This window comes from Heptranchias perlo, chromosome 10 (genome assembly GCF_035084215.1).
Source record: "Heptranchias perlo isolate sHepPer1 chromosome 10, sHepPer1.hap1, whole genome shotgun sequence".
Lineage (NCBI taxonomy): Eukaryota > Metazoa > Chordata > Chondrichthyes > Hexanchiformes > Hexanchidae > Heptranchias > Heptranchias perlo.
In genome coordinates, this window is record NC_090334.1 from 79,895,785 (window position 1) to 79,910,772 (window position 14,988).

The 14,988-nt window shown below is 47.8% G+C and overlaps 1 protein-coding gene across 1 annotated transcript in view; it reads right to left on the reverse strand.

The window, feature by feature from the left end:
- Window positions 1-5,550: 5,550 nt before the first annotated feature.
- LOC137326796 (leucine-rich repeat-containing protein 74A) overlaps window positions 5,551-14,988 on the reverse strand; it is a 48,636-nt gene continuing 39,198 nt past the window's right edge. The window contains exon 12 of the mRNA XM_067992190.1: window positions 5,551-6,088. Within this exon, the coding sequence (XP_067848291.1) occupies window positions 5,551-6,088 (538 nt within the window). The remainder of the gene's footprint in view (window positions 6,089-14,988) is intronic.

The window sequence follows — 14,988 nt, forward strand, 5'->3', positions numbered from 1 at the left end:
GAGCTTGCCATTTTAATTCCCCATCCCACTCCCACTCTGACCTATCTGTCTTTGGCCTCCTACACTTTTCCAATGAAGCTCAACACAAGCTCGAGGAACAGTACCTCATCTTTCGATTAGGCACTTTACAACTTTCCGAATTCAACATTGAGTTCAACAACTTCAGATCAATGTCACATCAGGTACAGAAATAGAAATAAAGAGAGGGAAAGAAAGATTGGATTAAGAGAGAGAGAAAAACACTCAAAGGAAAAACATTTTAAAATTTAAAATTTGACATTTTTAAAATCTAAAACAATTCACAACCTGAAGGAATGTGACTCCACATTTATAATTGTTTACTTTCTGAGCAAGAGAGGTTGATTGGCAGTCATTAACACTTATCACATTGTTAAAAGGGTACTTGCACTGTTAATTCACAGTAACATCGAAGGTACAGCGCAGGAGGAGGCCATTCGGCCTATCTTTGAAAGAGCTATCCAATTAGTCCTGGTTCTGACTAAAGGTCTTTGACCTGAAACGTTAACTTTGTTTCTTTTTTCACAGATGCTGCCTGACATGCTGAGCTTCTCCAGCGTTTTCTGTTTTTAGTCCTAGTCCCCCGCTCTTTCCCCATAGCCCTGTAAATTTTTTTCCCTTTTGAAAGTTACTTTTGAATCTGCTTCCACCACCCTTTTAGGCAGTGCATTCTAGATCACTGGCTCTGGCTCTTTTGCCGATCACCTTAAATCTGTATTCTCTGATTACCAACCTTTCTGCCACTGGAAACAGTTTCACCTTATTTATTCTATCAAAACCATTCATGATTTTGAACACCTCTGTCAAATCTTCCCTTAAGGAGAACAACCTCAGCTTCTCCAATCTCTCCACATAACTGAAGTCCCTCATCCCTGGTACCATTCTAGTAAATCTCTTCTGCACCCTTTCTCAGGCCTTGACATCCTTCCTAAAGTGTGGTGCCTAGAATTGAACACAATACTCCAGCTGAGGCCTAACCAATGTTTTATAAAGGTTTAGCATATCTTCCTTGCTTTTGTACTCTATACTTCTATTAATAAAGCCCAGAATGCGATATGCTTTTTTAACCGCCTTCTTAACTTGTCCTGCCACCTTCAAAGATTTGTGTATGTGCACCCCCAGGTCTCCCTTTTCCTGCTCCCCCTTTAAAATTGTACCATTTAGTTTATATTGCCTCTCCTAATTTTTCCTACTAAAATGTATCACACTTCTCTGCATTAAATTTCATCTGCCATGTGTCTGCCCATTTCGCCAATCTGTCTATGTCCTCCTGAAGTCTGTTACTATCCTCCACATTGTTTACTACATTTCCGAGTTTCGTGTCATCTACACACTTTGAAATTATGCCCTCTATACCCAAGTCCAGGTCATTAATATATATCAAAAAGAGCAGTGGTCCTAATACTGACTTAACTTTCTGTGACGAGTTTAATGGGCAATTAATGTGCAGTTGCAGCAATTTCATGAAAATCACGGGAGGTTAATCGCGAGATGCCATTTTTGCGAAGCTAATGGCGGAGTGGCACAAATCGGCCAGCAACTTGTGGTGATTTGCAACTGATGGGGTATCTCTTTCTAGTTACAAGTTGTTGGCTGATTTGCGCATTAATAACGGCATGCGTGCCGTCAATTTTTCAATGAAATCTGGCCCATCATCTCACGCAAGACAGCATTAAAAAGTGCATGGAAAGTGTAGGAAAGAGCTTCCCTAATTGCTCAGCTGGTAAATTCCTAGGGCATCACACCTGGAAGGACCCAGGTCCAATTCCAGAGTTGTGTTGAGCTCAGCGACACTCCAATTATCTCAATGTCCTTGACTAAAAAGGGGGGAAGAAATCAGCTGGAGTTCCTGCTCCTGATCTCTATCTAGTCACTCCTGCAGGGGAGTGGTAATTGGGAAATCGTGCCCATGCACCCACCCCCCCCCCTCCACTCACTATAAAGACTCACACATGAATAGTGGTCACTTGGTGAGGAACTGAGTGTGCCCGACATCTGTGGAACCACACCATGGCAAAAAGGCCATGTCTTCAAAAGAGGACAAATGTAAGGAGTCGCACCACACCAGGTTATAGTCCAACAGCTTTATTTGAAATCACAAGCTTTCGGAGCTTTGCTCCTTCGTCAGGTGAAGTGAAGAGTTGCATAAAGGCACAGCATATATAGTCAGAGAACAATGCCTGGTGATTACAGATAATCTTTCTAACTGCCCTTTATCACACCTCGGCAGAGAGATAATCACAGCAACCAAAGGAGTGTTCAAACAGGTTAGTCAGGGAAACATTACATTCAAGAATACTGAGGTGGGGTCACCAGGGGTCAAATGTAGCAGATGCTGGGGTTTGTATTAAAAACAGATAATTTTTTTTGCTGGAAATTGCAGCAGGTCCGGCCGCATCTGTGTATGGAGAACAAGCCAACTACGACTTGAGTCTGGATGACTCTACGTCAGGTGGGGTTACATGTAGCGGGATATGAACCCAAGATCCCGGTTGAGGCCGTCCTCATGGGTGCGGAACTTGGCTATCAATTTCTGCTCGACAATTTTGCGTTGTCGTGTGTCTCGAAGGCCGCCTTGGAGAACGCTTACCCGAAGTTCGGAGGCTGAATGTCCTTGACTGCTGAAGTGTTCCCCGACTGGGAGGGAACCCTCCTGTCTGGCGATTGTTGCGCGGTGTCCGTTCATCCGTTCTCGCAGTGTCTGCATGGTCTCGCCAATGTACCATGCTCTGGGGCATCCTTTCCTGCAACGTATGAGGTAGACAACGTTGGCCGAGTCACAGGAGTATGAACCATGTACCTGGTGGGTGGTGTTCTCTCGTGTGATAGTGGTATCTGTGTCGATGATCTGGCATGTCTTGCAGAGGTTGCCGTGGTAAGGGTTGTGTGGTGTCGTGGACGCTGTTCTCCTGAAAGCTGGGTAATTTGCTGCGAACGATGGTCTGTTTGAGGTTAGGTGGCTGTTTGTAGGCGAGTAGTGGAGGCGTGGGGATGGCCTTAGCGAGGTGTTCGTCGTCATCGATGACATGTTGAAGGCTGCGAAGAACATGGCGTAGTTTCTCCGCTCCAGGGAAGTACTGGATGACGAAGGGTACTCTGTTGGTTGTGTCCCGTGTTTGTCTTCTGAGGAGGTCTATGTGATTTTTCGCTGTGGCCCGTCGGAACTGTCGATCGACGAGTCAAGCGTCATATCCCGTTCTTACGAGGGCGTCTTTCAGCGTCTGTAGGTGTCCATCACGTTCCTCCTCGTCTGAGCAGATCCTGTGTATTCGCAGGGCCTGTCCATAGGGGATGGCCTCTTTGACGTGGTTAGGGTGGAAGCTGGCCTAAGCTTGACATGTATGCTTAAGCTGTCAGGAGATGCGTCAATGCCAGATTCATCAGCCGCACTCACAAGACAGTCCAGAATGTCACCCGAGCACAACGCAACGCCATCAACGCTCTCAAGACCAACCGCAACATCGTCATCAAACCAGCGGACAAAGGAGGAGCCATCGTCATACAGAACAGAACGGACTATTGCAAAGAAGCATACTGACAACTGGACAACCAGGAACACTACAGACAGTTATCCGCAGATCCGACCAAAGAACACACCCACCAGCTCAACAAACTGATCAAGACCTTCAATCCAGACATTCAAAACATCCTACGCGCTCTCATCCCACGTACTCCCCGCGTGGGAGACTTCTACTGCCTCCCAAAGATACACAAAGCCAACACACCCGGACGTCCTATCGTATCAGGCAACGGAACCCTGTGTGAGAACCTCTCTGGATACGTCGAGGGCATCCTGAAACCCATCGTACAGGGAACCCCCAGCTTCTCTCGCGACACTACAGACTTCCTACAAAAACTCAGCACCCACGGACCAGTTGAACCAGGTACACTTTTCACCACGATGGACGTCTCGGCACTCGACACCAGTATCCCCAACGATGACGGCATCGCTGCAACAGCCTCAGTACTCAACACCAACAACAGCCAATCTCCAGACGCCATCCTACAACTCATCTGCTTCATCCTGGATCACAATGTCTTCACCTTCGACAACCAATTCTTTACCCGAACACACGGAATAGCCATGGGGACCAAATTCGCACCCCAATACGCCAACATTTTCATGCACAAGTTCGAGCTGAGAAACTACGCCATGTTCTTCGCAGCCTTCAACATGTCATCGATGACGACGAACACCTCGCTAAGGCCATCCCCACGCCTCCACTACTCGCCTACAAACAGCCACCTAACCTCAAACAGACCATCGTTCGCAGCAAATTACCCAGCTTTCAGGAGAACAGCGTCCACGACACCACACAACCCTGCCACGGCAACCTCTGCAAGACATGCCAGATCATCGACACAGATACCACCATCACACGAGAGGACACCACCCACCAGGTACATGGTTCATACTCCTGTGACTCGGCCAACGTTGTTTACCTCATACGTTGCAGGAAAGGATGCCCCGGAGCATGGTACGTCGGCGAGACCATGCAAACGCTGCGAGAACGGATGAACGGACACCGCGCAACAATCGCCAGACAGGAGGGTTCCCTCCCAGTCGGGGAACACTTCAGCAGTCAAGGACATTCAGCCTCCGAACTTCGGGTAAGCGTTCTCCAAGGCGGCCTTCGAGACACACGACAACGCAAAATTGTCGAGCAGAAATTGATAGCCAAGTTCCGCACCCATGAGGACGGCCTCAACCGGGATCTTGGGTTCATGTCACGCTACATGTATCCCCACCTGACATAGAGTCATCCAGACTCAAGTCGTAGTTGGCTTGTTCTCCATACACAGATGCGGCCGGACCTGCTGCGATTTCCAGCAAAAAAAAGTTATCTGTTTTTAATACAAACCCCAGCATCTGCTACATTTGACCCCTGGTGACCCCACCTCAGTATTCTTGGATGTAATGTTTCCCTGACTAACCTGTTTGAACACTCCTTTGATTGCTGTGATTATCTCTCTGCCGAGGTGTGATAAAGGGCAGTTAGAAAGATTATCTGTAATCATCAGGCATTGTTCTCTGACTATATATGCTGTGCCTTTATGCAACTCTTCACTTCACCTGACGAAGGAGCAAAGCTCCGAAAGCTTGTGATTTCAAATAAAGCTGTTGGACTTTAACCTGGTGTGGTGCGACTCCTTACATTTGTCCACCCCAGTCCATCACCGGCATCTCCACTTCAAAAGAGGACAGGGAAATAAAGTTGGTAAGAATTTGTTTTTTTTCTAAATGTTTTTTGATCTGCGATTGTCATACAGGAGGTGGTTAGCAGGAAATAATGGCAGGAAGCAACTGAGGAGAAGTAACTGACGGGAGGTGACTCCTGGGAGATGATTGACAGGAAGCAACTGACGGGATGTGACTCCTGCAAGATGATTGACAGGAGGTGACTGATGGGAAGTGATTGACAAGGAGGTGACTGACTGGAAATAAATTGTATGCAGGCCAATAAAGTCCCTTTGAAAAAAAATAAAGGTTTCACTGACTACACAGTTACTATTTTTCAGTCTTCACCCCCCTCACTTGTGTCCAGAAGGTGGTACTTGCACTGTGCGAAATGAAGTAGCTGGCCGAGACTTTGTGACAGGGTGTGCCTCCAGCTTGGAGGTCACACTTGGGCACGACAGAGAACGCACATGTAATTTAGGCACCAGCTCAGGTTGTGAGATAGAGTGCGCCTGGGAGGAAGAACCCAACATGGCGCCAGAGACAGAGGGCGCATTGTTGAAATTGCTAAACGGACGGTGCACCTGTATTCTGCTTAGGGTTGGCACCGAGTACCGACTGCTGTTTGACATCACTGCATGGTGCCACGAGCTCAGCAGTGTGGCAGATAACCGCCGGGAACTGGAGGCCTCGAGCGGTTGGATGTCCGGCAACTTAACCTGACTGGGTGAGATGACAATGGAACTGCGCGGAGTGATGGCCTTCATCGCACTGTTGAGCGTATTCAGCACGCGCTGGGTCTTCTGTTGTTCTTTCCTCTGGCGGGTTTCCTCCTTGCGGAACTGCTCCCGTTGCTCCTGGATCATCCGCTTCCTAGTGTCGACCAGATTCCTGTTCAGCTCAGAATTGGGATGAAGGGAGAGGGCCATATAGATCGAAAGAAGGAAGGACGGAAAGCGTGAGGCCAAAAAAAAATCAGTTATTAATTTTTTTTTAAAACAAGCAGATTAATCACAATTACCTATTTGCTAATCCACAGGGGGAGGGGGCCATATCCAACTGTAAGTGAATGAATGTGCTCACTCATAATCTCCACCACTGACCCCACCAACATTGGAGAGGTCAGGGCGACCTCTCTTAATTTCTATGGCAACGGCAGATGCATCTAGGACATCTGCCCATCAAAAGAGAATAGATGGCTGGGGGGCGGGGATGCTGGGCTCCCCTGGAAGCATCTTTATAAGGGGACTGCATTTAAATTGTTACAACAAAATCCCTTGGACCTCACTTCCTCAGACTGGCACTTCGGGCCTCACCAGTCCTACTGGTCACTGATCCTGCTGACCGAGAGGCCGGGGATGTGATAGGGTTGCCAACTCTGGTTGGACGTATTCCTAGAGGTATCATCACATGACCTCCTGCTTCCAACTGCCCCGCTCCCACGTTCCCACCATTGGTCACCCAACATGTCCAAATTTGCAGCGCACCGCCTTTCCATGCCAATCGGAATGCGAATAGAGACTTCATTACCCGATCAGTCAAACAGCCTTTTTCCTCCATCTCAGATATTTTTATAATTAATAACCAAAGCAGTCAAAGAATTTTTTTTTAAAAACATAATTTTTTATGTAATAAATACGCTGAATACGCTCAAGAGTGCGATGAAGGCCATTACTCTCCCCGCCCCCCCCCCCCGCAACTATTTTTCTCCCGGGTTGCTCGCAACAGTGTCCTGGAGATTAATCTTTAATTCCTGAAGATGCCAGGGCAATCCTGGAGGGTTGGCAACCCTAGGATGGATGTGGGAACTTCAGAGTCTCTGCCCTTGGCCCTTTAAGAGGCAGGCAAAGGCTCCAACCCCTTCCTACAAGGCCAAGTGGCAATTCCCATGCAAAGCCTGGATCCAGCATATCGAGGTCCTGGCCTAAATTCCGGTCCATCCAGCGGACTGCTGAAGTTACGGTGGGAATATGCCAGAAGGGCCGCAAAGTTTTGGGGCAGAAGTTGAATTGTCCACAATTCCTCATCTGAATAATTAAAGGGGAAGTGTATTCCATTGAATTATCCCAATTCCTAATCTGAATATTTAAAGGGAAAGTATTATATTGAATTAACCATAATTCCTCATCTGAATAATTAAAAGGGAAGTGTATTCTAATGAATTACCCACAATTCCTAATTTGAATAATTAGAGGGGAAGAGTATTATATTGAATTACCCAAAATCCCAAGGTGTTATAAAGGGAATTCCAGTATTCAGGCTGATGTTAAAGATAGAATGGCACGACTTGAAGAAGTGTAGGTAGTATCCTGACCAACATTCCTCCCTCAACCAACATCCAACAAGAAATGATTAACTGGTCAGTCACCTTACTGCTGGGTGCAGAAAGCTGCTTGTGCAGAATGGCTAATTTTGTTGCCTTCACAACAGCCACTGACTTCCAGAAGCATTTCTTTGTATGAATGGCTCTAAGACATTTCAATATAATGAAGTACATAAAATGCAAATATTTTAATTCAATATTAATTTGATGTATGTACAGGCTGCCCCTTCATCTAGATTGCACCCCAAACCTGAGCCCTTTCCCCAGGGAAAGAATAACTATTAACTTGTATATGTGGCCAAATCCTCATTAAGAACTTGGGGAAATAAATAGTGATGTCTTGAGGAGTGTACATATTACAGAGAGGGAGGTGCTGGAAGTCTTAACGCGCATCAAGGTAGATAAATCTCCGGGACCTGATGAAATGTATCCCAGGACGTTATGGGAGGTTAGGGAGGAAATTGCGGGTCCCCTAGCAGAGATATTTGAATCATCGACAGCTACAGGTGAGGTGCCTGAAGATTGGAGGGTAGCAAATGTTGTGCCTTTGTTTAAGAAGGGCGGCAGGGAAAAGCCTGGGAACTACAGACCGGTGAGCCTGACATCTGTAGTGGGTAAGTTGTTAGAGGGTATTCTGAGGGACAGGATCTACAGGCATTTGGAGAGGCAGGGACTAATTAGGAACAGTCAGCATGGTTTTGTGAGAGGAAAATCATGTCTCACGAATTTGATTGAGTTTTTTGAAGGGGTAACCAAGAAGATAGATGAGGGCTGTGCAGTAGACGTGGTCTACATGGACTTCAGCAAAGCCTTTGACAAGGTACCGCATGGTAGGTTGTTACATAAGGTTAAATCTCATGGGATCCAAGGTGAGGTAGCCAATTGGATACAAAATTGGCTTGACGACAGAAGACAGAGGGTGGTTGTAGAGGGTTGTTTTTCAAACTGGATGCCTGTGTCCAGCGGTGTGCCTCAGGGATCGGTGCTGGGTCCGCTGTTATTTGTTATTTATATTAATGATTTGGATGAGAATTTAGGAGGCATGGTTAGTAAGTTTGCAGATGACACCAAGATTGGTGGCATTGTGGACAGTGAAGAAGGTTATCTAGGATTGCAACGGGATCTTGATAAATTGGGCCAGTGGGCCGATGAATGACAGATGGAGTTTAATTTAGATACATGTGAGGTGATGTATTTTGGTAGATCGAATCGGGCCAGGACCTACTCCGTTAATGGTAGGGCGTTGGGAAGAGTTATAGAACAAAGAGATCTAGGAGTACAGGTTCATAGCTCCTTGAAAGTGGAGTCACAGGTGGATAGGGTGGTGAAGAAGGCATTCAGCATGCTTGGTTTCATTGGTCAGAACATTGAATACAGGAGTTGGGATGTCTTGTTGAAGTTGTACAAGACATTAGTAAGGCCACACTTGGAATACTGTTTACAGTTCTGGTCACCCTATTATAGAAAGGATATTATTAAACTAGAAAGAGTGCAGAAAAGATTTACTAGGATGCTACCAGGACTTGATGGTTTGACTTATAGGGAGAGGTTGGATAGACTGAGACTTTTTTCCCTGGAGAGTAGGAGGTTTAGGGGTGATCTTATAGAAGTCTATAAAATAATGAGGGGCATAGATAAGGTAGATGGTCAAAATCTTTTCCCAAAGGTAGGGGAGACTATAACGAGGGGACATAGATTTAAGGTGAGAGGGGAGAGATACAAAAGGGTCCAGAGGGGCAATTTTTTCACTCAAAGGGTGGTGAGTGTCTGGAACGAGCTGCCAGAGGCAGTAGTAGAGGCGGGTACAATTTTGTCTTTTAAAAAGCATTTGGACAGTTACATGGGTAAGATGGGTATAGAGGGATATGGGCCAAGTGCAGGCAATTGGGACTAGCTTAGTGGTATAAACTGGGTGACATGGACATGTTGGGCCGAAGGGCCTGTTTCCATGTTGTAAACTTCTATGATTCTAAGACTGATTTTTTTTTTGCTTTAAAAAGTTGTGGACTATATGGAAGTTTATACTGTATAATTATGTATGTACTATTAAAAAAAGGTTTTTGAATGAGTGGGCGATTGTGGGTTATTAGTTTTTGAGACCAACTGGATGGACCACAGAGTCTTTACTCAGACATTCCTAATTTCCTAATGCCTTTAGAATCTGTAGGATTATGGTTAAATTCAGATGAATACACATCCCCTTTAAGACAAAATATGGAAAAAACAACTTAATTTAATGTTTCTTTTTTAATAGTAAGTAAAGCAGAAAATAGGTCATGGAAAGCTTTTAACACAACATACAGTGTTTCTGTAGTTAACCTGATCTCCTCTCGCTCTCTCCATTTTTTTGCTCTCTAGTTGAACGTTACCCTCTTGTACATGACACCTGACTTATCAAAATCTATGGTTCTTGAGGCAGTGTGAAGCTGGTTTGAAAAGAGATAAGAAGCAGTTTAGTGTGAAGCAGGTGGCTGAGGAACTCCAGGATCAGGTAAATTAGCTTCTCTCTGTTAAAATCTCTGTTTGCCATTTGTTGAGTACTTTATGTAATGTCTATTGGATGTTTACCCTTAAAACTGATAGCTACTCCAGAAAATTTCTGTCTCCCTGGCCCAGCCAGTTTTATTAACTTTTTCAGCACTGTGATTGTGAAACAGACCCCAATGTTTTAGTAATAAAGCCAGTCAAGTCTCAGGAGTAGTCTTAATTCTGTAATATTATCCCACATTATTACAATGCACACTTTTCAAATTCTGTTTTACCCAATTTTCATTCCTTTCCTTCCCTCCTCCCCTGAAGGCAAATTGAGGTACGGTTCAATGGGCATCAGCAGCCCTCCGGTACTTCTTCCAAGTGGTCATTCTTAATGGCTGAGCCTAGACAGTAAGGGCTCGATATTAGCAGGGCGGAGGGTTCTCAGCGGAGGGTCGACTGGGCGCGTGGGTAACGCGCCCGGTGAAATCAGTGTGCCTCCCACACAATTACAGGATAATTGGAGCCACTTACCTGCGCGTCGGGCGGACTGCGCATGCGCAGCAAGGTCTGTCAGCTATTTAAAGGGGCAGTCCTCCACTGACTGATGCTGCAGAAAATAGGAAAAATTACAGCATGGAGCAGCCCAGGGGGAAGGTTGCTCCCACGTTTAATGATGGCTCACTCCAGGTATCATTGGATGGGGTGAGGAGGAGGGGGAGGACAGAGATCGTCCCCCCAGCGGGCGGGAGGAAGCGGCCTGCCTCTGCCATTAAGAAGGCCTGGCTCAAGGTGGCAGAGGAGGTCACCAGCACCACCAACATATTGCGCGCCTGCATACAGTGCAGGAGGCGCTTCAATCACCTAAGTAGGTCAGCCAAAGTGAGTACACTTACTCATTCTCCTACACTCCGTCTGCCACATCACCGCCCCCACCCCACATCTCCTTCTGCACTGCCAACACTATTCTATCACATCACCCCTCACACCCAATCAAAACTCGTCCTCATCTTACCTGCACTTACTCACCTCGCCAGTACTCATCCCGCCACTACCACTCAACCCAATCCTCATACAATCTCATGGCTCTCTCTCATACTCACCCTCTGATGCATCTCTTTCACGGTCAGCCTCACTCAACCTGCCACTACCTGTGCTGCAGCCACAGGGCATGCATCACATATGTGCAGTAGGAAGCGTAAGGCAAACGTGTCGTGAGCATGAAGGGTGTTTGAGGGTTTGTCATGGTTTTTACTTATATTTGATTTCTGATCAACTCACATAAAAAATATTGTCACCACTACTGCCACGTCTTTGCGAATCTTGTCTGGTTTGTGCAATAATGCCCTTTCCTGAGGGTCACTATGAAGACCCACAACTGATGCCACCCATTGTGTCACTGCAGAGTGGGTGTAGGTGTATTTGCAGGGCTCTTTTGTGCAGACGACTGAGAGACGTCGGCGATGTCCCCGTTGGCACCCTGGAAGGATGCGGAGGAGAAGTTGTTGAGGGCAGTGGTGACTTTGACAGCAACAGGTAAGAAGATGGTGCTCGGGCCAGCCGGGAGCAGCTCGGCATGAAGGAGGCTGCAGATGTCCACGACTACATGTCGAGTGACTCTGAGCTTCCGTGTGCACTGCTGCTCAGAGAGGTCCAGGAAGCTGACCCTCGGTCTGTGGACCCTGTGGCGAGGGTAGTGCCCTCTGCGAAGCATCTCTCTCTGCGGTTGCCCTCACTCCTGCTGTACAGGTGGATGTGTCACAGCACTGTGTTGTGGAGCTCCACGTGTCAGAGGTGGACAGCGTGGCCGGTGAGGCTGGTGATGCTGTTCGCCCTCCGAGGAGGTCATGACTGCAGCTACGGCGGCCCCCATCCGGAAGATGTACATATGAGGGGGTCCGCAAGGTAGGTAAATGTGTCTGGACACGGGGTAAGTGTGTATGTTTATGCATTGGATTGTTAGGAGGAGGGTGGTGGAGGCCAAACTTTGTCCAAAGTGACAAGTGTGGCCTCCTGCAATGAGTGAGGGTCTCCCCCACCCCCCCCCCCCCACTTGTCAAATGGACCTTTGCAGCTGCCACAGGCTGGTGGCTGCAACATGTCCATTTTAACTGGGAGTGTTTCCCCCAGTACGGGAAACAGTCTCAGTTAATTGCAAAATCCGATCCCTCCTAAAATATCAGGTCTGTATACAATCTTAAGTACCTGTTCAAGTACTTGAAGTGGCACCCCGCCGGCTTTAATTGCCAGCGGGAGTCCCACATGCGGGGGCTGCGCGCGCATGTGAGCGCGTCACTGAGGAATCTGGAAATGGGGCGGGTTGGAGCCGGGCTCCGGACCCGCCCCGGGAATTCCGGATTTTCGCAATCCCCCCGCCACAAACGCATCCGATTGCGGGTGCGAAAATAGAGCCCGAAGTATCAGCAGGCTATTTTACGATAGCGAGCTCGATGGGCCGAATAGTCTCCCACTGTGCTGTAATCATTTTATGATTCTAGAAGAGGGAGGCCGTACAATCCATCTACACATCCTTCCAAAGAAACAGATTTCCTCCCATCACAGCTAAACCTGATCCTAAACCCGGGAACCCGGGCTGATTTTTCCTCTCCCTAGCACAGTGGTGCTACATTTAGTTTCGAAACATCTTCCTCCAGCATGGACTGAACTTAGGAACGTCCTTCTCCATGTCAACAGTAGCACTCTCACCTGAGAGTCAAAGGTCATGGGTTCAAGCCCCAATCCAGGACTTCAGCACATAATCTAGGCTGACCGACAGTGCAGTACTGAGATAGTGCTGTACTGTTCGAGGTGCCATCTTTCAGATGAGACTTTAAACTGAGGACTTGTCTGCCCTTTCAGGTGGATGTAAAAGATTCCATGGTGTCATTTGAAGACGAGCAGGGGAGTTCCCCTGGTGTCCTAGGCAATATTTATCCCTCAACAAGCCAGGGGATCAACCCTGGTTCAATGAGGAGTGTAGAAGAGCATGCCAGGAGCAGCACCAGGCGTACCTAAAAATGAGGTGCCAACCTGGTGAAGCTACAACTCAGGACTACATGCAAGCTAAACAGCGGAAGCAACACGCTATAGACAGAGCTAAGCGATTCCACAACCAACGGATCAGATCAAAGCTCTGCAGTCCTGCCACATCCAGTCGTGAATGGTGGTGGACAATTAAACAACTAACGGGGGGAGGAGGAGGCTCTGCAAACATCCCCATCCTCAATGACGGCGGAGTCCAGCACATGAGTGCAAAAGACAAGGCTGAAGCGTTTGCAACCATCTTCAGCCAGAAGTGCTGAGTGGATGATCCATCTTGGCCTCCTCCCGATATCCCCACCATCACGGAAGCCAGTCTTCGGCCAATTCGATTCACTCCACGTGATATCAAGAAACAGCTGAGTGCACTGGATACAGCAAAGGCTATGGGCCCCGACAACCCAGCTGTAGTGCTGAAGACTTGTGCTCCAGAACTAGCCGTGCCTCTAGCCAAGCTGTTCCAGTACAGCTACAACACTGGCATCTACCCGACAATGTGGAAAATTGCCCAGGTATGTCCTGTCCACAAAAAGGCAGGACAAATCCAATCCGGCCAATTACCGCCCCATCACTCTACTCTCAATCATCAGCAAAGTGATGGAAGGTGTCTTCGACAGTGCTATCAAGTGGCACTTACTCACCAATAACTTGCTCACTGATGCTCAGTTTGAGTTCCGCCAGGACCACTCGTCTCCAGACCTCATTACAGCCTTGGTCCAAACATGGACAAAAGAGCTGAATTCCAGAGGTGAGGTGAGAGTGACTGCCCTTGACATCAAGGCAGCATTTGACCGAGTGCGGCACCAAGGAGCCCTAGTAAAATTGAAGTCAGTGGGAATCAGGGGGAAAACTCTGCAGTGGCTGGAGTCATACCTAGCACAAAGGAAGATGGTAGTGGTTGTTGGAGGCCAATCATCTCAGCCCCAGGACATTGCTGCAGGAGTTCCTCAGGGCAGCGTCCGAGGCCCAACCATCTTCAGCTGCTTCATCGATGACCTTCCCTCCATCATAAGGTCAGAAATGGGGATGTTCGCTGATGACTGCACAGTGTTCAGTTCCATTCGCAAACCCTCAAATAATGAAGCAGTCCGAGCCCGCATGCAGCAAGACCTGGACAACATCCAGGCTTGGGTTCATAAGTGGCAAGTAACATTCGCGCCAGACAAGTGCCAGGCAATGACCATCTCCAACAAGATAGAGTCTAACCACCTCCCATTCAACGGCATTACCATCGCCGAATCCCCCACCATCAACATCCTGGGGGTCACCATTGACCAGAAACTTAACTGGACCAGCCATATAAATACTGTGGCTACGAGAGCAGGTCAGAGGCTGGGTATTCTGCGGCGAGTGACTCACCTCCTGACTCCCCAAAGCCTTTCCACCATCTACAAGGCACAAGTCAGGAGTGTGATGGAATACTCTCCACTTGCTTGGATGAGTGCAGCTCCAACAACACTCAAGAAGCTCGACACCATCCAAGATAAAGCAGCCCGCTTGATTGGCACCCCATCCACCACCCTAAACATTCACTCCCTTCACCACCGGCGCACTGTGGCTGCAGTGTGCACCATCCACAGGATGCACTGTAGCAACTCGCCAAGGCTTCTTCGACAGCACCTCCCAAACTCGCGACATCTACCATCTAGAAGGACAAGAGCAGCACCCACATGGGAACAATACCACCTGCACGTTCCCCTCCAAGTCACACACCATCCCGACTTGGAAATATATCGCCGTTCCTTCATTGTCGCTGGGTCAAAATCCTGGAACTCCCTTCCTAACAGCACTGTGGGAGAACCGTCACCACATGGACTGCAGCGGTTCAAGAAGGCGGCTCACCACCACCTTCTCGAGGGCAATTCGGGATGGGCAATAAATGCTGGCCTCGCCAGCGACGCCCACATCCCGTGAACGAATAAAAAAAAACAACATCACTGAAACAGATTATCTGGTA